The sequence below is a fragment of the Rhamphochromis sp. 'chilingali' genome, assembly GCF_963969265.1.
Source record: "Rhamphochromis sp. 'chilingali' genome assembly, chromosome: 5".
Lineage (NCBI taxonomy): Eukaryota > Metazoa > Chordata > Actinopteri > Cichliformes > Cichlidae > Rhamphochromis > Rhamphochromis sp. 'chilingali'.
In genome coordinates this window covers 43,501,921-43,529,380 of record NC_137932.1, presented here as the reverse complement: position 1 = coordinate 43,529,380, position 27,460 = coordinate 43,501,921, and the positions used below count along the sequence as shown (strand labels likewise).

General features: G+C 42.5%; 1 protein-coding gene across 1 annotated transcript; it reads left to right on the top strand.

Annotated features, from left to right (window-relative positions):
• Positions 1-13,027: 13,027 nt before the first annotated feature.
• On the top strand, positions 13,028-21,263 carry LOC308397323 (aquaporin-4-like; the record flags this gene model as incomplete). The annotated part of the gene is made up of 5 exons (XM_080883177.1): positions 13,028-13,062; positions 15,867-16,314; positions 16,444-16,608; positions 17,456-17,536; positions 21,027-21,263. The coding sequence occupies 5 exons, from the start codon at positions 13,028-13,030 to the stop codon at positions 21,261-21,263; spliced, it is 966 nt and encodes a 321-aa protein (XP_080739303.1).
• Positions 21,264-27,460: the final 6,197 nt, after the last annotated feature.

Here is a 27,460-nt window from a genome sequence, read left to right as displayed (position 1 = left end):
CCGGTGCGTACCCATCCCTACTTCTAATTACTGCTAAGGAAAAAAAAGCTAATGAAATGATAGAAGAAACTGAAACACAAAAATGATGGATGTTGTGTTCACACAGCAGGACACTGAACTGCTCCAAACACAGCTGAGAAGTCCACTTCACTGACTCATAGTAAAGGATGTGAAGACTAGCTGGCAGCTCTGTCATCACATTTGTCTATCAAAGCATCCTGGCCTGTAACTTTAAATGTGTGCTGTATCCAAATGGTCTAAAAAATGAAACGTTATGAAAAGTGAGACTATCCACAGAGTAATAGAAGATGTTCTGTAAGTGTGGTCTAAGGAGCTTGGAAAGAAAAGCGTCTGGACTTTGAAGTTGCTTGAAGACGTTTCACCTCTCAGCAGAGAAGCTTCTTCGGTTCTAGGTTCAAATGGTGGAGAGTCCCAGATCCAAGCCCTGTGGGAGTGTTGGGGACACCCCCCTGGGACTTAAACCTGGGAAAAGTCCAGACGCTTTTCTTTCCAAGACTACGATGACCTGGATGACCGAGAACCTTCACAGACATATTCTGTAAGCATGGTTTTTATTGGACATCTGGGTTTATGGGGGTTTCTTACTTTTGACGTAGGCTCAAGTGGTGACCAGATGAACTGGAGGTTTTGTACTTGCCCTGATGAAGCATCCAGCCATCCAAGTTGATAGTGACTCCCATCAAAATTGCTATGACTGCTGTATCATGGCAGTGCTAACAGGACATCATCTGGACGTTGTTGCCAGCAGCTCTGACATCCTACACTTTCAGTTTACTGCGGGACAGGTTCAGGACACCACTGTGGATCAGGATTGTTCTGATACTTGCTCACACAGGGATCAAGGCTGGATCCAAGACTTGGGCTCAATGTTCTGTTCTGAGCCACTTTTGAGTATTTTAGGGATGCTGTGGTGAGCACTGTAATACTTGAGGAGGCCACTTGGCAGTAACTCATGAGGGCACTCACTGAAAAGCTGTTTCTTTGTGTTTGGAGGTAATTTAAGTGATTACAGAGAAGACAAAGTCAAGCACTTAATGTCTGAATATAATAAAAAGGACACAGCATTTGCATACTTCTCTTTCAAAGTTAATGGTGTTTGCACATAGCTGAACCGTAGCCATTCAGTGCTGAGGCCTAATAATGATCTTTGATAAAATATTAATGTGTTTTTTCCATTTTCTGTTTTGAGAGCAATTTTATTGCTGCCAGTTCCTCTAGCTATTTCGGAAAGTTTGTCCCTGCCTGTGCTCTAAAGGTGATCTGAGCAGAGAATATACACAGCAAGGAGCAGACCGTCCTTTTATCATTTCTGCAGCAAAACAAGCTGAAGGTTGAGTGTATGTTTCATGGGCCGACGCCAGTCAAACAGACACCTGACATTTTCATAAAGCTGACTAGAGATCTACAACAAATCCTCCACCGCCGACATTCAAATCGTCTATGCGCAAATGAATAAGGGCTCGAACCTTATGAATCTTCTCATATGTCATCTACTGTCTGAGTTTCTGTAGATGTTTTTTTTCTTTCTGTTTATATTTGCTTTGTTTAATAGTCGGAGCCAATAAATGTGTAGTAGGTTATGTGATTTCCAGTGAAAGAACAGATTAACTGTGGTGAGTCAGACGTGGCTCGGCTAAAAGAGGAACATGAAGCACGTTTTCTTTTCTTTTTTATTACAACTACCAATCTGAAACTTGTTAGGTCCCTTCCAAGCACAGGTATAATAATGTATACACCACAAGTCAAAGGTTGGGACACAACTTCTCACTGAATGAGAGATGCACACTGAAGACATCAAATACATGAAACGGGATAAATGGAAGCAAATAAAATATTAATAAATAACTAAGCATGTCTTATATATTAGATTCCTTTGCTGTGTTGAAAGCGCTGCAAACCCTCATCCTTCTGTCAGTGAGCTTCATGATGTCACCTGAAAGGGTTTCACGTCACAGGTGAGCCTGTCAGGGTTCATCTGTGGAATTTCTTGCCACCTTAATGTGTTTGGCACCATCAGCTGTGCAGAGGTCAGGTTGGTGCACAGCTGACAGCCCTACTTGACAACTGTTATAATTCATATTATGGCAAGAACCAATCTGCTGAGTAGAGAGAAACAACAGCCCATCATTACTTAACGAACTCAAGGTCCAGAAAATTCCTGAAACTTCCTGAGTCCTCAAGCGCTACGACGAAACTGGCTCACATGAGGACCAAGAGTCACATCTGCTGCGGAGCCACCAGCCTCAGAAACCACAAGTTAGCAGCAGCTCAGATTAGAGCCCAGATAAATACCACAGAGCTCCAGTAGCAGACACGTCTTTACATCAGCTGAAAAGCTACAAGCAGAAGAGATTTGTTTGGGCCAAGAAACACAACGAGTGGACATTAGACCAGAGGGAATCTGAGCTTTGGTCTGATGAGTCCACATTTGAGATCTTTGGTTCCACCTGCTGTCTTTGTGCGATGCAGAAAAGGTGAATGGATGATCTCTACATGCATAGTTCCCACTGTGAAGCATGGAGGAGGTTTGCTGGTGACACTGTGGGGGATTTATTCAAAAAAAGCACATTGAAGTGAAGGCGGAAGGACCAACAAGTGCTCAGCCTCTGTGGGAACTCACCTAAACTGTGTGTGTGAATAAAAAAATACTAATCATTTTGGATTCAAGTGTCAGCTGCATGAATGCAATGTCAGTTTTTACCAAATGATAGTTTTCATTGTTTATTATATTTTACATGTAAGAAAGGCAGATAGTCCCCAGCTTGGTTTCATTCGTCTGTCATCACATGTCAGTGTAATCAAGCACCACAGCACACAAACAGCCCGTGGTCCTCGCCACAGCTGTGAAACCAGAAGCCGGAGATTATTATTGTCTTTACTGTAAAATTCATATTTCAGTTAAATCCACGATTATTACAGAAACACTGTACACAATAGGCAATAATGAATGTGCGTGTTTAGACTAAAAACGGTGTTGTTCCCATTCATTTTTAGCAAAATGTAAGATGTGACCAACATTAACGTTATAATATTTACCATGTGTTGTCCTATATCGACAAGATTTCATCTTTCTTATTTTATTTTTCAGATTCACAGCCTGATTGAAAACGTTTAAATATTTATTTAAGTGAATTATTTGAGCCTTCGTTTGGCTCTTTGGCTCCTCAGAGTCTTTCTGGGTTTGCTCGTGTGCTCCGTCACGTCTTCTGTTGCAGCTAATACAGAGTTCCAGTCTGGTTCGTTGCTTAGTGTCTGTGAAACAGTTAAATCAGCGTTTAAAGCAAAAGTGAAACATGCAGCAGTGAAACTGCAAAAACTTTCAGTGTTTTACTGCTTTTCACAGGACGCTCTATAGCAGGTATAGATCGGTTTGATGATGTATGATGATGACGAACAGAAAGCAGTTTTAAAACAGCAGCCGTGTATCTGAGTGCAAAACTTCCATCTATTGATTGCTAAGTAAGGGGAAACTCACCCATCACCCAGACTCCTGCTGTAATCATTTTCATTTTGTCTGCACAAGACAGATGAACAGTACACTAACAAGCTCGCCCTGACAAATGAGGGAAGCCTGTCTGATCCATATAAATATGCAGTTCTGCAAAGGTCCTTGCTGCCATGGAGGAACATGAAAAAGTAAACACACAGAAGGTGTTTAATACCTGCAACTGCGAGGCATATTTAATGTTTCCTTTATGACAAATATACATTTATTACAGAGGTTCCTGCACGCCCAAACCAAACACCACAGCCCCTTTGCAGGCTTTACATATATTTGCTGATAAACAGAACTAGCAGATCATCTGCTTCCCTCACACCCTGTCCCTGCTCTTCTTCTAGTCTTTCACTACATCCATGAGTCTTCTCTGTGGTCTTCCTGTCCAGCAGCTCCATATTTAAGACCCTATGTGTAGTATATCAACTATCCCTCCTCCGGACACGTCTAAACCATTTCAGCCTTGACTCTCTGACTTTGTCTCCAAGCTGCTCTCTAATGTACTCGTTTCTAAGCTTGTTCATCCTGGTGACTCCAGATGCAAGTCTCCTGTGGTTTTGTTAATGCAGCCATCTCCAAACTATAGATCATAGCTGGTCTCTCTGCCATCTTCCTCTTCTCTCCAGAGCGTATCTCCGCCTGCTCCTCGCTCTCACTACAGATCACAATGTTGTCTCTGAACGTCATCGTCCGCAGAGCCCTGCCACACCTGTCAGACGATGTATCAGTGACCTCATACGTCTTCTGCATGAGTCTCATCTCAACTTTCCATTCGATACCAGTGCACTTCTTCCTTATTCCTGAGGTATCCTTTTACTCTCCGTGATTGTGTTAAGCTGTCTGGTTAGAAAAGTGCACTGCCCTCTCTTCTAGACGTATCCATACGTCCTTGGGTACGTCATCGAAATAAACAGCAATTAAACAAAATGACAGCATGAATCTATTTAGAGTTCACATGTATTTTTGTGACTCCGTACCAATCCTTTGCTCCTGTTTTGACTGACTGAAAACATTTCTTTTGCATTTAAAAGTTCAATGGGCTTGACAAGCTGACTTGATTGTACCTGATGATGTTAAATGTTATATGTTTTATATCCCTGATCTCCAACTGAATTGATTTTAGCAGGTGAAATGATGCTCACTGCACATGAATTTGTGTAGTGCATGAATTTTGGCAGGTTGGTGTTGTCTCAAACCAAGCATTAAACTACCTATGAAATCCGAGCTCTGGATAGTCCCTGTTCGTATCATTCAGGCACTTTGTGTGTTATGTATGTATTGGCCTATTCATTCAGAATAACAAGTGTAAGTTTGGAAGTTGACAGTATTTTGTCTAAATGTAACTGAGCCTCTTTCTGTTTAAGCTCCTGGAGTTTGCTTTGCAGAGCAGTACATCCAGACTTATCTGCATCTCATTTATTCACTTTAAACCATGTACAGCCCCGTCTTTAAAATGGTATCCATGGGTATCAGATGAGGTAGCATGAAAACCACCTACCTGATGGAGAAATGGACCTTTGACCCCTGGAGGTGTCACACGGTTTTAAAAGCACATCAGCCCAGCCAGTCAGTCACTGGTGGTAAGCCCTTCAGTCACCAGTTGTATGGATTGATCCCACTGTTAGTAGGTTCAAGGTTCAAGGTTCTTTATTTGTCACATGCGTAGTTATACAAGTATAACACACAGTGAAATGTAGCCTGACACGCTCCTCGACATGTGCAAAAAAATTGGGGGGGTTAGAGGAAGAACATTATATATATAGTATATACACTGGGTGAATGTGCAGTAGTAGCAGCAAGCAGGTGAATTCTGTACATTAATAAGAATAGATATCTGACTATTTTACAGGATAGACGATATAAACATGTTTAAAATTAAAGGAATTTGAAATGTACATTGTGCCTTGGTTTAGTGCATGGCTATTCAACTACGAAGTTAGTTGGGCCAGATTTTCAAACCGAGGAATTTATCTGGGCCAGATATTTTTTTTGAAGCCAGGAAGCAGCAGATCATGATCAATTTCCAACCCACACAACTGTACTGAAAAACAAGTAATTTTTTTATTCCTATTCCCCTGTAAATCTGGTGACCTCTCACAAATGCACACCAAAAGGTCCATTTAAAAAAAGGGAGCTATAACTAAACTAGTTTTTGCACATTTGAAATAATAATAATAATAACAAAAAACATTTTGATAATTCCCTTTCAAATTAAAATAATTTTCCTGCCATGGATGGAGCCCCATCGGTCACAAGTATACAGACACGCTTCATATCCAGACCATTTTCCTCAAAAAGAGCTGAAATCTTCTCAAACATCATTTCGCCAGCTGTGTGTCCCTCTAACGGTAGTAAGCCGAGCAATTTCCCATCCAAAAAACGGACATATACGCACAACTGGGCATTATCAGTTCTGTCTGTGATCTCCTGCTATAGACATTACATCAGTTTTCTTCAGGTCATCTAACAGCATTTCAAACTCGTCTGACGCCAGAACTTCAACTCTACGAATATTTGAACTGTCCTACAGGGGTACGTTTTTAATAGCAGATGTCACACTCACTTTTCACCGCATCCACCACGGCCAGCATGCAGTATTTCATTGTTTCAGAATCTGTGAAAGGCCTTTTCTTCTTCGCCAAGAAGCAAACACGAAGGGAAGATGCTGCAGCTCTCTTGGGCTGTACAGGACCCTCACCATGGTAGTACAACTCCGGTTGTAAGATTATTAAACTCGGTAAAATGAATAAGTATTTGTCAGTCCAGGCAGGGTTAAAGAGAGCAATCCTGCAGCAGCGTTCTGCTGTACGGATCACTCTCTGGAGAGCTTTTTGGTCCTTCACACAGCTGTTCCCAAACCACGATGTCATGTTCTGTGTGAGGATGCTCTCCACAGCGCCTGTATAGAAAATCCTAAGGATCTTTGGAGAGACCCTGAACTTCCTCAGTTGTCGTAGGTGATACAGGCGCTGCCTAGCCTTTTTGGTCTGGACCTGAAAGTGGGCAGCCCATGTCAGGTCTGAGGAGATGTGGACACCAAGATACTTGAAGGACTGCACCCTCTCCACTGGAGCTCCATTGATGATAATGGGCTTGTAGTCTCTGTGCTGACCCCTTCTGAAGTCCACCACCAGCTCCTTGGTCTTGCTGACGTTCAGCTGGAGGTGGTTGTCCTGGCACCACGATGCCAGATTCTTCACTTCATCCATGTAGGCCGCCTCATCGTTGTTGGAGATGGCACCCAACACCACTGTGTCGTCAGCAAACTTCACAATGGTGTTGGAGCCGTGGGTGGCCACACAGTCTGAAGTGTAGAGGGAGTAGAGCAGTGGTGAGAGGACACATCCCTGAGATGCTCCTGTGTTGATGGTGATGCTGTTGGAGAAGCACCTGCCCACCCTCACCACCTGAGTTTAGAGTTTAGTAGCTTCAATCACTAGTCTCAAAGTTATTTCAACAAGTGGCTGAATTGATTTGAAATTTCATGGTGTCTGATTGTCACATGGCTGCTATTCTCTTCCTGTGTGGATGCCCCGTCGCACCACGGTGCCTGGACTGAAGGCTTCGGGTTGTTGTGGTTTGCAGGGTTGAGGTTCTGTGAATGAGACTTCCAGCATTTGCACTGAGATCTTGGGAATTTGGAGGCCAGGTCACAAAACAATCAACGAGATCCCTCAAGCCTCAGCCATCCTTTAACGGAGTTAACTCTCATTTTAATGACCCTGTAATCTCTTTGTCACCAAGTCCCACTACTGCTAAGAAAGCAAAACGTAATTATACCCGTTGTGTGTAACATTGCACCTTAATAAGTCAAAGTGTCACTGTTCAAACCTCAGAGTTTAAAATGACTGATATTAGTCATGATGGACAGCCATCAAGTCCTCGAACATGTGCGACCAAAGACCATCATCAAACATCTGTTACCATAACAGGACTAACTAGCATCATTTCTGTGGTTTTATAATTATATTTATTCTGTTTGCACAAAAAAGAAATCTTTGTATGTGTATTTTCAATCTTTTATAAGCTTCTAATTCCAGCGTATATCTGAGTGCATGTACACACAGACACACACAAGCACACACTGAGAAAACCCCATATTCCCGAGGAGACATTTGCACACATTCATATTCAGGAGAGGAGGAAATGATCAGGCTGTGGAAATGTGAGAATCAATCAGCCAATCAGGGACAAGAACAGAACCCCCCATGGTCCATGAAGCTGACAAGAATCAGTGTGCATGTGTGTGAGAGAGAAAGAGACACTTGAAGTGTGTGAGGGAGACAGAGAAATAATTGCCTCAGCATAGTGGAAAAGATTTTTTTCCTCCAGAAAATCACTGATAAAGAAGGAGATCGTAATTACCACTGCTGAGTTTGAAACTAAGTGAGACACAATGTAAGAGGAGAGAACATAATGCCCTCTCTATTGTATGTATGTCTTTTTGGTTAGTGTTCTACTGCCCTCTACTGAAGGCTTCGTGAACTTCAGTTTGAGCTGTACGAGTGAAACAGATGGATCATAAACAGAAAACTGAATTGTGCCCACTTAAGTTTCTTTGGGTCAAGGCAGAGCTTCAAACTGATCGAGCTTTTATTATAAAGGATGAGGCCGTTGTAAGAGATGGCTCCTGTATTTAAAACTCTCTGTTTTGAAGAGAGGCTATTTTGAAGCTTCAGCTTTTGCATTTTATTAATTCTTTAATGGATGTTCCAATATTTGATGTTTGTGAAGCACTAGTTAGTCCAGTGGTTCACAAACGTGCCCCCCTTTGTTTTACAAGAACACCCCCGGCACAAACACACCCTCCAACCACACACGCCCATACTTTGTTTTCAAACTCCATTGCAGTTTATTTCACACTCTAAACAAATAAAAGTAAACTGCAATAAATTACAGGTTGCAGTAAAATAAACCACTAAACAAACCACCTTTGTGGTGCAATTATTTCATGCATAGTTGTTTCGTTTTTCTTTTTTTGTTGTCTTTACTGTGTAAGAATATTCAACACTGCTATCAACAGATTTTTCAAAAGATGCCTCTCTCTCTGCAAAAGGGTTTTAAAAACATAAAGCTGTGGGATACTGTTTGTCTGGGATGTGGACATAACTTGGCACCACCGTTGTGCAGGTGAAGCCAAAGGTAAGATATGCGTCATCATATGTTCTTTGGCGATGCTTCATCTTCTGCTTCGCGTTTGTGTGAAAGCCACGTCAAAAACCTGACCATGATGCTAGCAGTGTCCAAGCATTCCTTTTTTTATTCATGCACATCCAGCCCTCAGGTTCAAACAATAAAGTCAGAACAAAGGTACAGAATAAGAGGGCAAAACGAACAGTATGATCGCACAGGACTGGAAGGGCACATGTGCTATTCTGTTCAAAAATAAAAACAGTCATGTTGTCTTTTATCTTCCAACATGTGCACTGCAGACATTCAGCATTGCACAGCAGCATGCAAACTTAGTTGGGAAACCTTGCTCTGATTTAAGCAGCATGTGTGCGCCCTGTGTTACAGCAGACTGGGACAAATCAGTGCTGTGACCTTCAGCTGCCCCATGAAGTGTGAACACATGACATTTGTATTTACTTTCACCATTATTTACCACTAAAGCTTTTATGTCTGACGTTTGGCGTGTTTTCTAAGTATATTAAATTCAGCATTGTTTGGTTCCCTGTGCACCAGCGTGTGCTTTCCTTTTAGCAAATTAGTTTGAATATTGCAGTATATGCTGCTCCGCTGATCTCCACCTGTAGCTGTGTATATTCAATTCAAGTTTATTTATACAGCTTCAAATCACAGCAACAGTCGCCTCAAGGCGCTTTATATTGTAAGGCAGACCCTACAGTAATAGGGGTCTACCTTATATCACCTCTGTGATGTAGCACACTGACCGAGGTGCAAAACAAATGTGCTCATAAAGAAAATGTTTCCAATCTAAAAGTGAAGCAAACCACAGTGCTTTGAGACCATCGCCGTCAGATGAGGACCGTGCATTTCACTCATCTGAGACAAGAAAAGTGACACACATCAGCCAGATGTTAGGATAAAATGCAGTTTTGCATTCTTGCCAGACAGAAGGAAATCCTGGTGTCTGTCAAGAAGCACAGAGAGGAATTCAAATAGGAATGAAAACAGACGAAGACGATAACAGGTACACATTGTAAAGGTCACAAGACACACAACTAGTTTTTGTTATGCTTTTGATATTAAATTTCAAGTCACCAGTTATCCTGTTTTGCCTTTTCATAGGAATGATTTTTAGGTAACGACGGCAAACAGCTTTTCCTTCACATCTGTGCTCCCTCAAAAGGAAAATAAACAGCTGGAGGCAACAGGATCTGGAAGAGAATCAGTGGCAGCAAAGAGGCTCTAAAGACTGACGGATAACAAGTGATTGTACTACAGCATCAAGTGATACGTTTTAAATTCTGACCGTGAAGTAAAAGGGTCATGTAAAGATTTTAACTACCTTTAAAATTGTGAATAAATACAGCACTTCTGTAAATGTGTTTACTTACCGTCCACCACAAGTTAATTAGTAGTTAACTACTGAAATAGACCAAATAACTACATTACATACTTATGTGCTGTAGCCTTTGCAAGGAAGTAGTGGAGGAATCTAAATGGTTAACATGTTAGCTGTTAAAGACCACCTGCATATAAATGCAGCTTGTAGAATAGATTTTCAATCTAACCCAGTCCTGTTTGATTTATTGAGCATTTTTAAAGCTGAGAGTTTGAAAAACGTGCTGTACATGACACAACACAATCAGTAAAACAATAAAAACAAAATAAAAGGCAAAGATAAGAACACACTGCTCTCAAACAGGCAACAAAGTGGCCATGGGCGATCATTGCACAGTTTGAGAGCACTAACAGAGAAAGCTGGATTGCTCCGGGTTTTCATCCAGGTTTTTGGGAGTGCCTGGAGCAGCTAGTCCAGGACGTCAGCCACCTCGACGGAATATTTTTGCAATCTGCAGCTCAGCTTGTACGGTGGTGCTGATCCATGAAAGGTTTAAAAAGTATATAGTAAAATCTTAAAATAAAAGAAATGGGAATGCACGATAAACCCAGAATTGATCTGCTTGTGTATTTAATACGGGTTTAACATCCACCTGCAGAAAAGAAAGAGCAGCACAGATACCAGTGTGGTCGAACACAGTGACGTTGGTCCTGTTTTCATATACGTTTCTTTATAAGGTTATTCATGCGTTCAAGGGTTTACACAAGCAATAAGCCAAACAGCCAAATGTATTCATTATTGTGCCCAGAGATGGGCAGTAAGGCGTAATCTGATTACTTTTTTCAGGTAACGAGTAATGTAAGGGATTACTATTGCGAAAAAAGTAATTAGATTACTGTTACTTTCCCGTAAGCATGCTGCGTTACTGCATTACTAAACCGTCATACTTTTTTGCGACATACATGGATAACATGGAGTGATGGAGAGAGTACGACCATGCAGCGTTTAAAGCGTGGAAGTAATCACATTACTTTGAGTTTGATTCTGTAAAAAGTGACACAAACATTAGCGTCTGCTGTTCACCCTGCATGGGAAGAAAACTTCTTTCTACAGCGAAAAATTAAACTTCAAATCTGAATCTCACGCTGCCACGGGAACGTGACATCCACAGAGAAACCCCCCACTGACAGGACCGCTGTGGGCAAACCTCCACCCGCCCCACTCCTGCTAGGTGACAATAAGAGCGACAGGACTCAGAGCTGCTTTGAAGTTTTACTTTCATCTATTTGAAAGAGTGTAAACACAAAGCATTATTTTATTTTATATGCTGGAATATGCAGAACATGGCTTTAAATGGTAAATAATGTCTTCAAGTCAAAGACTGTTGCATATATTGTCATTTTTGCTTGATGCAATGTGCATAAAGTTAAAAGATTAAAACTAATAAAACAAGTTTTAAAAAGAGACGTTTCCATTTGATTCAGTGTTACATGATGGATTATGCAGACAAGTAGAACTGGGCTGAAAGGTCTGTTGCTTTATTACATATTCAGGTTGGGTATCGTGTTTTTAAAAAGTAACTAAGTAACTAATCACTTTTGAAAGTAAGTAATCCGTAAAGTAATGGGATAACTTTTTCTTGAGAAGTAATCAGTAATTAGTTGCTGATTACTTTTTTCACGTAACTTGACCAACGCTGGGTTTAGGCCAGACGGCGTTACAACAGAGGATTTGTAACTCTGTAACAGTGCCAGCATCCGGCTGCAAGAACAAACAGAAACAGAAGTAGATGATACTCTTGTCTCTTCTCTGCCACTAAGCACGTTACATAACCCTAGTTTTGGACTGCGGCCCTTTAGCGAGATTTTGTGAGTGTGTTGTTTTTGGTTTTACACATTGTGCCTCTATTGTATATATGACTGATCTTGTGTAATACTTATATAAGAGATAACGTGGCTGTTTGTTTGTGTGTGATGAGGAAAAGGAGGGCTGCTCTGTCAGCTTGCTTGAAGAAGCATAAACAGTAGCAGCTTTGTGTTTCAGCAGTGTGTCAGTATTTATCCAGTAGCAATGACGGAAGGGGGTTTCTCTCACAGATAATAATACTGACAACATGCAGAGCAGACTTGCTGCCATGCAAGCTGTTGTGTTTAGCAGAAATCTACTGATAACTCTGCAAAATATCAGCTTAGAAAAGCTGGGAGTCTGTACAGAACTGAGTTTTGTTTTGTTGAGTTTTTATTTAGGATTTGAAATCGCATTATCAAAATTTGGGTGCTAGAGAGCGCATGATGAGTAATAAGGGATGACTCAGAAGTATGAATAAAATATGTCTGACCTTAGCCATATTTCCTAAATGAAAAATATATGAGCTATGAATTGCTGTTTACCATCTCCAAGCTCTGCCTTCAATCTTCAATTGTTAGCTGCGAGAATATTCTTCATAAAATGTTTAAGTCTTAGTGGATCATTCTCATTGCTTCATGTCAGTGTTTTTTGGTCGGCCTTTTAGGACAAATGGCTTTGAGAATATAAAACTGTAAGTCTGGGCTGGAATCGCATGCTCTGTCTGATCTTTTCTGCTCGTTGTGCACTATAAAACTCACATTAATTGTTCAGTACAGTTCAGTTTTATTTATAAAGTGTCAGTTCACAACAGAAATCACGCAGGTGTCAACCTCAGTAGTACAAGGAGGTGGTGCAAGACCATGTATAGGACCAGTACAGGGCAAAGTCACTAAATCTCCTTATGTCATTTCCCAAATATTTTATTTACATATTTCCTGTAGGACTGTGAATAGTACCTAAGACTCTTGAACATGTAATCAATCTGCATGAGCCCTTCTCTGTACCCCTTCTATGCCACCTCACAGAAAAATGTTGGAAACGCCCCTGCTCCACAGTCATTTCATTTTCTGCCATTTCTGCCCATCGAGGTCAGACCAGGCCAAGCTAGACCCTAATCACTAACAGACAAACTGTGCTTTCACGCACAGAGCCCCGCTATAAAAGCCAGAAACAGCCGTTCTGCTGGTGGAGTCATGACGGAGAGCGGCGGGGCTCTGGAGCGCCTGAGGTGAGTACACGCGTAAAGACTCACCGGAGCTGCAACAACACGGTAGGAGACGTTTTGTTTGGGCCGACACATTTGGTTTTAGCTTCCAGAACTGATTATAGAGCAAAATGTTATATTGCTGAAAAATATCAATTTCATACTTTCAACTCAGGTTGTTTTAAATTATATATTCACATTAAGGCCATTAATGGTAATAATATTGTTGGTTGTAGTTTACATCCTTATTTTAATGCTTATTTTGTTTTAATATAAATTCGTTAGTCTGGATATTCAATTATTCCCGCTAAGAAAAAAATGAATTATTATCATTATTATTATTTTACTGCTGCTGTTGAGAAGCGATAGAAGGCTTTCATGTCTCTTCTCTTCTGTTTACATTGTATAAATAAATGAAGGAGCAACAGTGACAAACTTATAGGAATAAAGGATATTTTTAATGGAACAGAAAGGCAAACACCTGCATCATAATCATTTAATCCGCCCTGAGTGTTTGCCTCTCTGTTCCATCTCCAAATAAATAAATAATAATCCTGCAGGGAATCTGGCAAATAAAATCCGGGCTACTGTGGGTCACATTAAAGCTTAATGGTGCTAAAAACAAAATGTTTTCTAACTTGAGAAATGAAGAATTTATTTGTTTTTGAAGAAAAGGATCACATTTACATGTTAGTGTGAGTCCAACTCAGGACCTTCTTCCTGTGAGGCAAAAGTGCGCGACAGACTTTTGAATGGCCAGCAGGGGGCGTCCTCAGCGGTTGCAAATAGAGTTCCAGTTTTATGGGGCTCATGTTTCTTGCCCCGTGACCTAAACACTTTCCTGATAATTTTATGGGTTTCATGTTCACTTTTAGATTATATTATGTAGACGATATGTTCAATATTAGCAGAAAAAAATGATTTTCCAGGATCTGCTCACTGGATTTGTCAACATCAACTTTTTAGTGGATTTCACAGTGAAACTCTGTTTATGGTTTGTATCTGCAGTCGTGTTCATTTTGCACCCAGAACTCATAACCACTGAGGGCTGGAACATAGCTGGGCAGGTTTTGCCTTCAGCTCTGCTCCTTACACTGCATCTAAGATCTAACAACCTTTTTAAAACACAGCATGTCTCGTAAATAAAATAAGACCTCTGATTTTACATAAACTCTGATGTCTATTTACATTTTATGTTGTGGGTTAACCTTACTAACTATAGCTGCACACAGCAGTACATCTAAAATGTTTTCTGTACTTGGATTCCACATAAACCTTCAAATGTATGACAGTAGCACTGTTTTTGTGCACACGCTACAAAATCAAAAAGAGGCCCACACAATTATTGCACTGTGTGAAATTCTTGGCTCGGATGGTATCACATTGTTCCCAGATAGATCAAACAGACAAAGAAACCACTGTGATCTACAAACAAATGAGTCTGAGAGTCTTGGTGAAAGACTGATCTGGCCATGTGTGCCAGATCTGTGGCTCTGTCGGTGTTGTTAGTGTACATGCTTAAACATTATTACCAAAAAGCTAGCTTTCAGTCATTTATCGTCTGCAGCAAAGATTGATTTAATGTCAAAGTATGTGGTTCATTAAAATAAATTCATGAACATCTAGGTTGAAACCAATTAGAGTAGCTAATGAGACAGTGGATCTTTGGATCGCTCCCCATGGTTTTTATCTTTTTTAATTATCTGCAGGGTCTGCTTGACCCTCCAGAAGAGTCCCTGACCCATCATTTGTCCCGTTACAATTTGTATGCATTAATTTGCAGTTTTTGATCATTTATCATGATGTAATTAAGCAGATTTTAGTATACAGCAGCATCCTTGTGTGGTCAATTACAAATGCAATCAATCCAAAAGCTCAGATAGAAATTTAAAAGGCATTTGAAAGCTAAAAATAGAAATGAGGGCAGACTGTGCAGAGTGGGCAATTCTCCACACTGGTTCACGCCCTGAAGGGCTCTGTAAGCTCAAAGCCCACTGTGTAATTTTCTCACTGCAACTAATTACAAAAAAACATTAGTTTGTTAATCTGGTATGCACCATTAAAGCACGGGAAGTTGATAAAGCCTATTAAGTGGGATATTCCTTATTAGCTACCTGGAAGCACCATCTCATGATGAGGCCACGAGTCAAAATCTAGTTCATATTAAAGTTGTTTAGTAAATATTATTAATGTTGTTTTTGTTAATATGCACCTGGTGCCCTTACCCCATCAGCCAGGGTAGGCATCTGTGATTTATTTATTTGGACAAACACTAAAAACATCACACTTTCAGAAACTAGAACATCCACATACTTTTTTGAGCCATGCTTGACGAGTTAAATCTTGATTAGGCAGGTTAACAGTCTTAATATTACATGAGAAGAAAAGTCATATAATAGAATAGAATAGAATAGAATAGAATAGAATAGAATAGAATAGTATTTCCCTCCTTGTAGATTGCATTGATACAGTATAATGATAGTAATTCTCAGACCCCCTCAGCCTGAATAGTGTGAACTTGTTTATCTGCAGTGAAATAGAAAGTGAGCTTTCCTGTCACACAGTTTACAAAGCAAATTAAAGCTCAGGCCATGGTGCAGAGCAGAGAAAGGTTCGGTCCACAGTGGGTGCAAGCACAGAACCACTCAAGCTCAAAACTAACAAATGAGGTGGCCAACCTGCTCTACTCTCTCTCTCTTTTCAAATGCAGGTGAGCCGCACTCATCGTGACCATTTTGAAACCAACACGTTGTCCATGTGTTATCTCCCCATTAAAAGGCCACAACCCCCTCTCACAGCATGTTTCCTGCCTCTACGCTCTCTTCCAGGAGGTGTTGCTTTCCCTGTAAACCACAGTCTCAGTCCTGGCCTCCATCGTGCTTCACTCAAGACAAAGCTATGACTGCCTTTAAGGGCATCTGGACCAAGGAGTTCTGGCGCTGTGTGGCGGCTGAGTTCTCTGCCATGCTGATCTTTGTCCTGCTTGGCCTCGGTTCAACCATCAACTGGGGCACTGAGGATCCCCACCACCCCGACCTCGTGCTCATCTCTCTCTGCTTTGGCCTGACTATTGCCACCATGGTGCGGTGCTTCAGCCACATTAGCGGGGCTCATATCAATCCAGCGGTCACAGTAGCCATGGTTGTGACCAGGAAGCTGAGCCTGGCTAAAGCAGTCTTCTACCTCCTGGCCCAGTGTGTGGGAGCCACAGTTGGGGCGGCCGTACTGTACGGGATCACCCCAGCCGCTGTTAGGGGTGGGATGGGAGTCACTGAGGTAAGAGCAGGAGTGTGTGTCTTTAAATGTGTGACTATGTGTGACAGTTTTATTCTCCACTACCGACCTTTTGCCTGTGAATACATTCATCTGACTACATGCTCACGTGAGTGTGTTTTACTCACACAGGTGAATGACAGCATCTCTGTGGGTACCGCCCTGGTCGTAGAACTCTTCATCACCTTTCAGCTGATCTTCACCATCTTTGCCACCTGTGACCACAAACGTAAAGATCTCAAAGGTTCATCTGCTTTGGCTATCGGCCTTTCTGTTTGTGTTGGTCATCTGTTTGCTGTAAGTACCCAGACACCTGTGCAGTGATTCATCGTGATGTGGGAGAAATTCAGTTCATTGTAATCATGAACAGCTTATTATGTGAACATGTTACAGATTACTTTTTCAAAGCTCAGTTCACCGCAGAGTGGATACGACACTTCAACATCACCCTTTGGTTTGATGGAAAACCTGAAGCATGCATGCTGTGTTAATTCATAAGTGTTATGTAATAATTCTAAAGCAGAATCAAAACTATTCAAAGAGGAACCAACAGCATAAAGAGGAAGGTCCAGTTTAGTCTCTCACGTTACTGCAGCTGTGATGAAGCCACAAAAGCCAACCTTCAATTATGTGATTAACTGTGTGATTTGTAGTGTAGAGATAGGATTTACATTATTGATGTATGTAATTTAGCTCCAGTGAAAGACTCCAGTGAGCACTGAGCTGTGACTGTTAGTGTGGACGGTGAAAGCACTTTGATTTGCTTGTTTCAGTCCCTCAGTCGGTTAGACGACTGAATGGTTACTGAGTGTTTTCACAAAGTCAGGAGAACAGGATGGAGCCAGATGTGACAACACTTGGTAGATCATCAGTTTAAGAGACAGGTCAGTCCTCCAGCTCACAGTAGTCATCGGTGCTTGAATTAAAGGCAGCTGACCTTCTTCTTAAGCTCATGAAAACGTTTCACTGCTTATCCAAGAAGCTTCTGCAGTTCTAAAAGCTGGTGGAGGTCTTTAACCACTGCTTGTGAGAGCTGAAGCATCTTCAGGCTCCTAAAACGAAGCCCAGCTGTCCTTAACTCAAACCTTTAAGGCTTGTTGTTTTGCTTGTGAGGTTCATAGCCTGGTTGTGACTGTTCCCTCAGATTCCCTTCACTGGAGCCAGTATGAACCCTGCTCGGTCCTTCGGCCCAGCGATGGTCACATGGTCCTGGGAAAACCACTGGGTAACAACATTTTGATTAATATTCAAAATGCAGAGTGAGTGCACCTTTTGCCATTTTGAAAGTAATTTCAGTCCCAAATATTTTTCAGAAATTATACAGTTAATGTGTGGAAATAGTTATAGGCATAAATTCAATAAGAATCTGCAGTTGCCCTCAGCTTTATGGAGCTTTGTAGGGAGTTTCAGGTCATTAAGAGTCTGGTCCACAATGCTTTGTTTTTATAGCGTCGTTTCCAGCAGCAGGCATGCTGTTTGACACTGTCTGCAAGGCAGCACACGGCAGCAACACAGCTGCATTGATTAGTGCTGTTTACAGGAAGTCTTCATAGCAACTGCAACAACAGCTAAACTGGAGACGTCTCCATACAGATACAAATAAATGATGTGTTTACCTGTTACAGTTTGCATCTTTATATGAGTTACAATGTGTTGTGTTTTTTCCTGTTCTTTAATCGTTCTTCGGCGGTTTAACGGCTTCGAGGTTACAGCTGACAGCAGGCCTTTGCGCTGCTTCCCTTGAAGCTTGTCCTGTGTGTTCAACCTCTGCTAATATTATAGTTCGTTCTTGGTTTGTAAAACATGGCCGTGTTCTAGCAGCAGACCTGTCCGTGTGTGTGATCGCGCACATGCTTCGACACATTCATAACGAAACTGAGAGGCCTTCAGCTGATCGAGGTGATGACGACCTTTGAGTCACTGCTGAACCTGATTGATTATGTTTGGATAAGTGAACATAAGAAAAATAACTGTTTTGTCTGTTGGATTCGTACATCAGAGGCTGTAGTGGCGAATTTCTGTCCCAAGCTTTGAAAAAATAATTCTTCCAGTTCTTAATGTGAGCTGTTCGGATTTATTTCTGACTCGTACATACAAACAAAAACCGATTTACTGCTGCAGCGCACACTCCCGTCCTGGCTCACTCTAACCTGCTACCACACATGCGCTGTAATGCTTTCTTACCCGACACAAACGCGCAGCATTTATTCTCTAACAACATGTTATACAAAATCAAACATGTAGCATAATAACTGAAACAGTATCAAAACATTTCTCTATAGATGGGCTCTAACAGAGGTGACGATGCGTCGTTTGTGCGTCAGATTGTGTTGATATCAAACTCATCTTGCAGCTGATTCTGTTAGTGTTGGTGATTTCAACCCTTTTTGGATGCGATGGGGGATTTTGTACCAATGTGGCCAATGCCAGCTTTTTGTTTGGAAAGTTTTCTCCAACAACAAAGACGAATTCTCTCTGAGCTCTTTTCGACAATAAGCAGAGAAACTGAAACGAGTCTGCGCTGCTGTCCCGACGCCTCGTTAGTATTCTGGGTCTTTGTGTGCTCTTTCAGCTTTGAAGTCATTTCTTGTTTAGATTTTGATCTTGGAGATTGTTGTAGTCTCTCTCCTTTGTACAGCTTTGATATTCTTTCTGCTTCTCATCATTTTCACACAGCACTGTCTCGTTTCACAGGGAGACACTTTCTCTTTCATTTCCTCTGCCTTCGCACTTTTACCTGTACCTGCTGCTGTGGGGCTGGCATCGCTGGATTGGATGTCACTGCTGTTTTAGTTTTAACTTTGTAACTTAAGACAGTTCGGTGCTTCTGGTATGGATGAGTCACGTCCCCTCCAGACTTTAAAAGGAGCGATTTTCAAAATTAAGAAACCAAAGAAGGAGATTGTGAAGTATGCGCTACACACAATGTGTCTGTATTTATTTGACAGTTCTGCACAGGTAACAGTCCGGTCCAGCTCTCTCTGCCGTCACTATATAGACAAAGAAAGAAGACCCTGTCATCACACAGTCGCCACCACCTGTGGCTCACCTGCCTCCCGGTCCCGCCCCCTTGAGCTCACTGCACCGCTTCCCCCCTGCAGCTGCGCCAGGCAACACTTAGACTTGGTTTAAAAGTAAAACTTTGTTCTAAAGACATTTTTGGCCTTCATGTGTAAATTTCTCTCGTCTCCAGCTGGTTGCAGCTGCACATCCCTGAGCCTGGCCCTGCCCGAGGAGGCTTCCTGTTAGAAAAGAGCTTTTCCTTCCCACCGTCTGCTCACAGGGGTTATTTGATTTGGGGGTTTCTCTGTATTATTGTGGGGTCCTTTCCTTACAATATAAAGCACCTTGTTTTTGTGATTTGGTGTTATATAAGTACAATTGAACTGAACTGAATTTCAGAATTTTCTTCTTCAAATATCTCTGCAAACTTCTGACCAAAAGAAATGGGATGTTGGGTTTTCTCAGTGAGACGTGCTTCCCACTGCACCACACTGCCACGCTGGCATGCAGGAACAGTAAGCCAAAAATTCACAGTGTAACAGGACATGATGTGAAAATGTTCTGGATGCAGATGCTGCAGACAGTCTGTACATGTTTGCTCGGAGCTCCAAAACCAGAAGTTTGGAAACGAGTTCATTGTGAAGTCAGAATTTCTCTTAAGTGGTTTATTTGATCTGTTTCCACCTACGTGAAAAACAGGATCTGGGCTGGATTAATTATTGATTGATCATTATATTTCTGTGTCACAGCGCTGCAGGATACATCAGCCAAGCAGCAGGAAAAACATCAATGAGAAGTTTTGAATTCTAGCTCTACTTTAACAAGTACAGCCTTTAAATGTCTTTTTATCCTCATATTTTAGCCCTTAAGGCCGTTTCTAACATATAACATTGTAAGTAAATGGATATTTGAAGTGTTTTGTTTATGGCACAGCTTTTCATCAGTTTGAATTTATCACAGTAAACACTGCCTGCCAGTCCAGCAGAGATGTGAGTCCGTCACATAACTAGAATGTTTATTGTCATCAGTTCAGATGATGGTGCTCTCAGCTGTTAGCACCACTTTGTCCTTTTTGTCTTTCTGTGTGGATTTTCTTTCTATCTGTATCTTCACTTACATCAGTGGCCTGGTTCAGGCGATAATGGGCTGCCCGACACTTTCCTTAGATGCGGCCTGAGAAAACCAAAGTCTCATTACTTATTCTGTTTTCTCCTTTTCTATAACAAATCTCTGCTCCAGTGTTTTTGTTTTGTAAGCTGAGACAGTGATGCAGCAGCACATCATGGCGAGGCATTTACACAAAGTTTGATTTTGTTATTAAAATAGAAGAAAAAGCACTTAATGACTGAAAAAATAAGAAGGAAACGTAAAGAGCAGGATTTATCTCATATCTCAGCAACTGTTTTTCTGTGAATTTTGTACAAACGTTTAATTTTGTTGATCCTAGGACTTTGTTTCCAACATGATCTTTGATCTCAGCACTTCAGGAGTTAAATATGTGAATTCCTTTTGAACTTTACCTTGAAAATTGGAAATATCCTTCCTTTACTAAAACAAGTTTCTCTCGTAAATGTATTACTTTGATTTGAAAAGTTCTTTGTTGTCTTGGTTTGTGTTGTTTAAAGTCCCCGAGCTCTATTGAAATGAAAGCGCAGACCTTAGTTTGAGCATCCTCGGGATCACCTGTGTGTTCTGTGTTTTCCGTGTGCCAGGTGTACTGGGTGGGTCCGTCAATGGGTGGCACCCTGGCTGCAGCTCTTTATGAATACCTGTTCTGCCCCGACCCAGAGGTGAAGAAACGCGAGACTTTCGTGAAGACGCCCTTCACTGCTGCTAAACAACGCCAGGATTCAGCCACGGCCCAGGAGCCTCTCTTCACTGTCATGGATGTAGAAAGAGCTGAGAGGAGGGAGAGGGAGGTGTCTGGGGAGGTGCTGTCCTCTGTGTGACTAGAAAGAAAAGAAAGCACCAATGCTCCAAATGCTGCAGTCTGCTCCTGTAGCATTAAAACAGTCATGGTTGAAGCAGGAAGACTGAACACTTCACGAGGGGGGGGCTTCTTCTTTTGGCAACCAAAAAGCTTGTGTTGGCTAGTTTTAAGTAAAGGGCTGCAAGGCTTTCAAAAGAAATGCTGTAAATAAAAAGAAACTGCTGAAAGTGTGTGTTTGTGCTCATGTAATATGGATTTCCAGTTTTCTGTGTGGCAGGAAAACTGGGGACGTGAAAGACAAACAGCAACCATGAAGTGACCTTGTCCCACCCTCAGTAACACTCCGGGTAATATGGATGCAATATAACGTCAGTGCTGAGCTCCCTGCAAACAAACACTCTCTGATTCTCTCTCGTCTTCAGTCTGAGTGTCATTTCTGCCGACTTTCTGCCAGAAAACACTGACGCGCTTAAAAGTCAGCGCTCACAGCACGCGCACTCCGGTGTTTTATGATGTCAGCAGCCAACAACACTTGTTAGGGTCCAACATTAAGTTTTCATAACCTCAATCTTAATTTATTCATTGATCTTTCTGTTGTGCTCACAACATCAGTCCGGGAGTCTAATGTCTGCAGTCTTGGTTTGGTTGTTTTGTGCTGAATTTGCAGGAGCTGTTCATGACACTGAAACATTCACTGTACCTATAGTGTAATAATCTATTAAACACTCAAGTCTGGAACATGAGCTGGATCGACTAAGCAGCACTGCTCACCAGCTGACTGGACTGCACGGTGGCCTCATTCCAACTATAAGAAACTGCAAAAATAAACTGTTAGTATCAGAGTAGCAGTAGAGCCTCTTATGGCCCTGTGACTGCAACACTCATTACAGAGCAGAACAACAAACTGCCAGATCAATGCAAAACTGCGATGTGTGAAGTTTGGCCTTGAGGCTTGAAACAGATTAAGTTTGCATTTAAAATGTGTGAGTGTGAGTTGTTGTGCTGATGGGAGGGAAGCAAATTTAAAAAGATTGTTCTTCTTAACAACTCTGCAATAAATCTCTGACGAACAGTTCAGCACAGAAAGTGCTTTTAATGTATGAATATAATACTGGCCTGCAAAAGATGCTCACCTCGTCACTGCTGTACTGACAGTGTGTTGTTATTGCCACAGCTTTCACAGCAAACAGGTGTACTGTTGCCCTCTGTTGGTAACAACAGCAGCGAGCACTGCTTTACAAGTTTCAATCTCTCGACCAGGATCGTCCCACTGCAGGCATCGAGGGCAGGAGTCCTGCAGGTTTCAGATGTGTCCTTGATCCAACACAGCTGATTTAAATGACTAAATGACCTCCTCAACATGTGCTGTGGTTCTCCAGAGGCCTGGCAATGAACTGTGTTGACGCAGAGTGAGATCTAAAACCTGCAGGACACCGGCCCTCGAGGCCTGGAGTTCCCCACCCCTGCTCTCGGCTATGAAGTGTAAATGAACACTTGTTGGATGTGTTTTCACTCATGTATTGCTGAATAATATTGCACAAGTGTTGTAGACACTGTGCACCTAAAAATGATTTATAATAAAAATGTATGATATTGAAATCCATATATTTAAATATTTAAACATTCTTTGCCAAAAACAGAATAAATAACGTATTTGTTGTTCTTATCTGTACCTGATCAAACTGACCAAGTGATGGAATCAATCCTGAAACTGTGTGTTTAGCTTCAAAGAATAAGATGTTGTCAATCACGTCAAAAACAAATCTGTGTTATTTTAAAAGAAACCACCTGCAGGATTTAGAAATCAGGCATTCGGGAACAAATGATCCATCATGTCCACGCTGCTTTTATAAACACGATGAAGCTCATGTGCAAGTTCAATGAGGAAGAGTCACTCGTCTGTTTCCCAGGTGTTGGCAGCTAATCTAAGCTTTGCATCACTTCCACTTTCCCACGCTGTCAAGACGATTGTGACTTCTCCAATCAGCTTTCTGCTGACCGTGTTTAGGCCGATCAGCCTTCACTCCACGTGCTTTAAAATCTCAGAGTGCATCTGTCATTCTCCCACTCGGTCGCCTCCGTGCAACCGACGTCCTGGGAAGAAGGTGGAGTGCGTCCTGCCTTTATCCCTGTCACTGCTGGTCTTTCTAATGATCTCTCCTCATTGAACCATACTTCACTGTGATGTTCACAATGAGGTGACTTACCAGAAAAAGTAAAAACTCAGTGTGTACATGAGTAGATTGCATGATTGAAAGTTACAAAAGTTTTAGACATTAAAACCGTTCTCAGGTACAGAACGAGGCACCCACGTCCAGTTTAGTGCAGACTGCTCCTGCAGAGGCACCACTGGTTTTTATTTTAGGCTTATCTATTAAAATGTACTACGTGACTCTATCACTAAGCACCCAACCCTCTGCTTCACACAGATGGATGAATACTTGATTTTTTAAATCTTTAAATATAGTACAGAACTGTCAGTTCCGCTGTTCGCTGTGTCTTGGGTTAACAAAGCATGGCAAAGCAGCTGCTATCAAATCGTTAATTGCTGCCTGAAATGATAAAACATCTGTGAAAACATTTAAAAGCTTGTTTGTTCTCTAAACTCTTTGTCTGGACATTAATCAGACCTCAGAAAAATCACATTTATGCCTCTATTGTTCTATTTCTATGTTATGGTTACTTTGAAATGACTGAATATGTTTGTCTGCTATAAATAAACGTGTCTGTGAGGGATTAGTCAGAACCACATGATTCAACTGTGACTGTAACACTGTATCTGTTATGCTGCTGTTCCATCACCGTCTCCACTACAGACACTGTGTTGTGTTTTCTGAGCTTTGTTTGTTTCCTTGCTCGCTTGTTGTGATGTTTTGAAGCATTTTTTGAAGCGTTTGCTTTTTCTTTTGGTGGCCTTATCATTAGCTGCTCAAACAAAGGGATCGCTCAGTTTAGTAGCTCAGAGGTAAAAATCAACCCTGTAAATCCTCATGTACCATATGTGATACAGGATTTTTGTACGCTCTTGATACTTCTACATGATCAATGTGATTTTAACCCCTGAAAAACTAAAATAAATTGCAATTACAAAAATAATTTAAAAAAGTACAAATGATGTAAATTAAAAATCATATATGGAACTTAAGTTATTATATATATATATATATATATATATATATATATATATATATATATATATATATTGTCAGAGGCTTTAATAAACAACCTATTAACCAGAAAATTCAATTTTCTGGTTAATAGGTTGTTATTAACCAGAAAATTGATTAATAATTATATAAAATTGATTAATAAAACACCCAGCACGCCCCTGCGGGCGGTTTATCCTTCAAGCTCGGGTCCTCTACCAGAGGCCTGGGAGCTTGAGGGTCCTGCGCAGTATCTTAGCTGTTCCCAGGACTGCGCTCTTCTGGACAGAGATCTCCGATGTTATTCCCGGGATCTGCTGGAGCCACTCGCCTAGCTTGGGAGTCACCGCACCTAGTGCTCCGATTACCACGGGGACCACCGTTACCTTCACCCTCCACATCCTCTCGAGCTCTTCTCTGAGCCCTTGGTATTTCTCCAGCTTCTCGTGTTCCTTCTTCCTGATATTGCTGTCATTCGGAACCGCTACATCGATCACTACGGCCGTCTTCTTCTGTTTGTCTACCACCACTATGTCCGGTTGGTTAGCCACCACCATTTTGTCCGTCTGTATCTGGAAGTCCCACAGGATCTTAGCTCGGTCATTCTCCACCACCCTTGGGGGCATCTCCCATTTTGACCTCGGGACTTCCAGGTTATACTCGGCACAGATGTTCCTGTACACTATGCCGGCCACTTGGTTATGGCGTTCCATGTATGCCTTGCCTGCTAGCATCTTGCACCCTGCTGTTATGTGCTGGATTGTCTCTGGGGCATCTTTACACAGCCTGCACCTGGGGTCTTGCCTGGTGTGATAGACCCCAGCCTCTATGCATCTTGTACTCAGAGCTTGTTCTTGTGCTGCCATGATTAGTGCCTCTGTGCTGTCTTTCAGTCCAGCTTTGTCCAGCCACTGGTAGGATTTCTGGATATCAGCCACCTCCTCTATCTGCCGGTGGTACATACCGTGCAGGGGCCTGTCCTTCCATGATGGTTCCTCGTCTCCCTCCTCTTTCTTGGGTTTCTGCTGCCTGAGGTATTCACTGAGCACTCGGTCAGTTGGGGCCATCTTCCCAATGTATTCTTGGATGTTCGTTGTCTCATCCTGGACTGTGGTGCTGACACTCACCAGTCCCCGGCCCCCTTCCTTCCGCTTAGCGTACAGCCTCAGGGTGCTGGACTTGGGGTGAAACCCTCCATGCATGGTCAGGAGCTTTCTTGTCTTTATGTCAGTGGCTTCTATCTCCTCCTTTGGCCAGCCTATTACCCCAGCAGGGTACCTGATCACGGGCAGGGCGTACGTGTTGATGGCCCGGATCTTGTTCTTACCATTCAGCTGACTCCTCAGGACTTGCCTGACCCTCTGCAGGTACTTGGTGGTTGCAGCCTTTCTAGCGGCCTCTTCATGGTTCCCATTTGCCTGCGGGATCCCCAGGTACTTGTAACTGTCCTCTATGTCTGCAATGTTGCCTTCTGGTAGTTCAATCCCCTCAGTTCTGACTACCTTCCCTCTCTTTGTTACCATCCGACTACACTTCTCCAGTCCGAACGACATTCCAATGTCATTGCTGTATAGCCTGGTAGTGTGGATCAGTGAATCGATGTCTCATTCACTCTTGGCATACAGCTTGATGTCATCCATGTACAGGAGGTGGCTGACAACTGCTCCGTTCCATAGTCGGTATCCGTAGCCAGTCTTGTTAATGATCTCACTGAGGGGGTTCAGGCCTATGCAGAACAGCAGTGGGGACAGAGCATCTCCTTGGTAGATCCCGCACTTGATGGTAACTTGTGCTATGGGCTTGGAGTTGGCCTCTAGTGTTGTACGCCACATCCCCATTGAGTTCCTGATGAAGGCTCTTAGGGTCCCATTGATCTTGTACAATTCTAGGCATTCCAGTATCCAGCTGTGGGGCATTGAGTCATAGGCCTTCTTGTAATCAATCCAGGCAGTGCACAGGTTGGTCAGTCTGGTCTTGCAGTCTCGGCTGATTGTTCTGTCTACCAGTAGCTGGTGTTTTGCACCTCTGGTATTCTTGCCAATTCCTTTCTGTGTCCCGCTCATGTATTGACCCATGTGCCTGTTCATCTTAGCCGATATGATGCCTGACAGGAGCTTCCATGTAGTACTGAGGCAGGTTATTGGTCGGTAGTTGGAGGGGACCGGTCCCTTCTTGGGGTCCTTGGGGATCAGGACCGTCCGGCCTTCAGTTAGCCATTCCGGGTGTCTCTCGTTAACTAGCAGCTGGTTCATTTGTGCTGCCAGACGCTCGTGGAGTGCAGTCAGCTTCTTCAGCCAGTAGGCGTGAACCATGTCGGGCCCTGGTGCTGTCCAACTCTTCATACTGGAGACCCTTTCTTGGATATCTGCCACTGTGATGGTTACTGGACCCTGTTCAGGGAGGTCGCTGTGGTCTGCCCTCAGATCCACTAGCCACTGAGCATTGCCGTTATGGGTTGCGTCCTTCTCCCATATGCTCTTCCAGTATTGCTCCGTCTCCAGCCTTGGTGGTGCTGTTCTCTTATTGTTCCCTTGCCACTGAGAGTACACCTTTGCTGGTTCTGTGGAGAACAGCTGGTTTATTCTCCTGCCTTCTATCTCTCTGGTGTACCTCCTCAAGCGGCTGGCCAAGGCTGTGAGTCTTTGCTTGGCAGTTTCCAAGGCCTCAGGTATGGACAGCTTGCTGTATTTCTTAGGCACCTTATTTGTCGCACCTTTCTGCAACTCCGTTAGTTGGCTAACCTCCCTCCGTGCTACTTTGATCTTGCCCTCTAGCCTCCTTCTCCATGCAGGGTACTGCCCCTTGTGGCTGTTCAACTTGTAGCCAAGCATCTCACTGATCACTGCTGCCGTATTGTAGATCAGCTTGTTAGTGTCGGTAATCGTGGTTGTAGGTATTGCCCGTAGTGCTGCATTAACATCATCTAGCAGACCTTCTGAGGGTACTTCACGTAATCTTGGTAACCGGCTACGGGGGATCCAGGTTTCAAGCTTGGCCATGATCCTATTTTTCAGGTCAGTTCCTCTCGCACTCAACGATCCTTCTCCTATCGCACTTGGGGCTATGTACC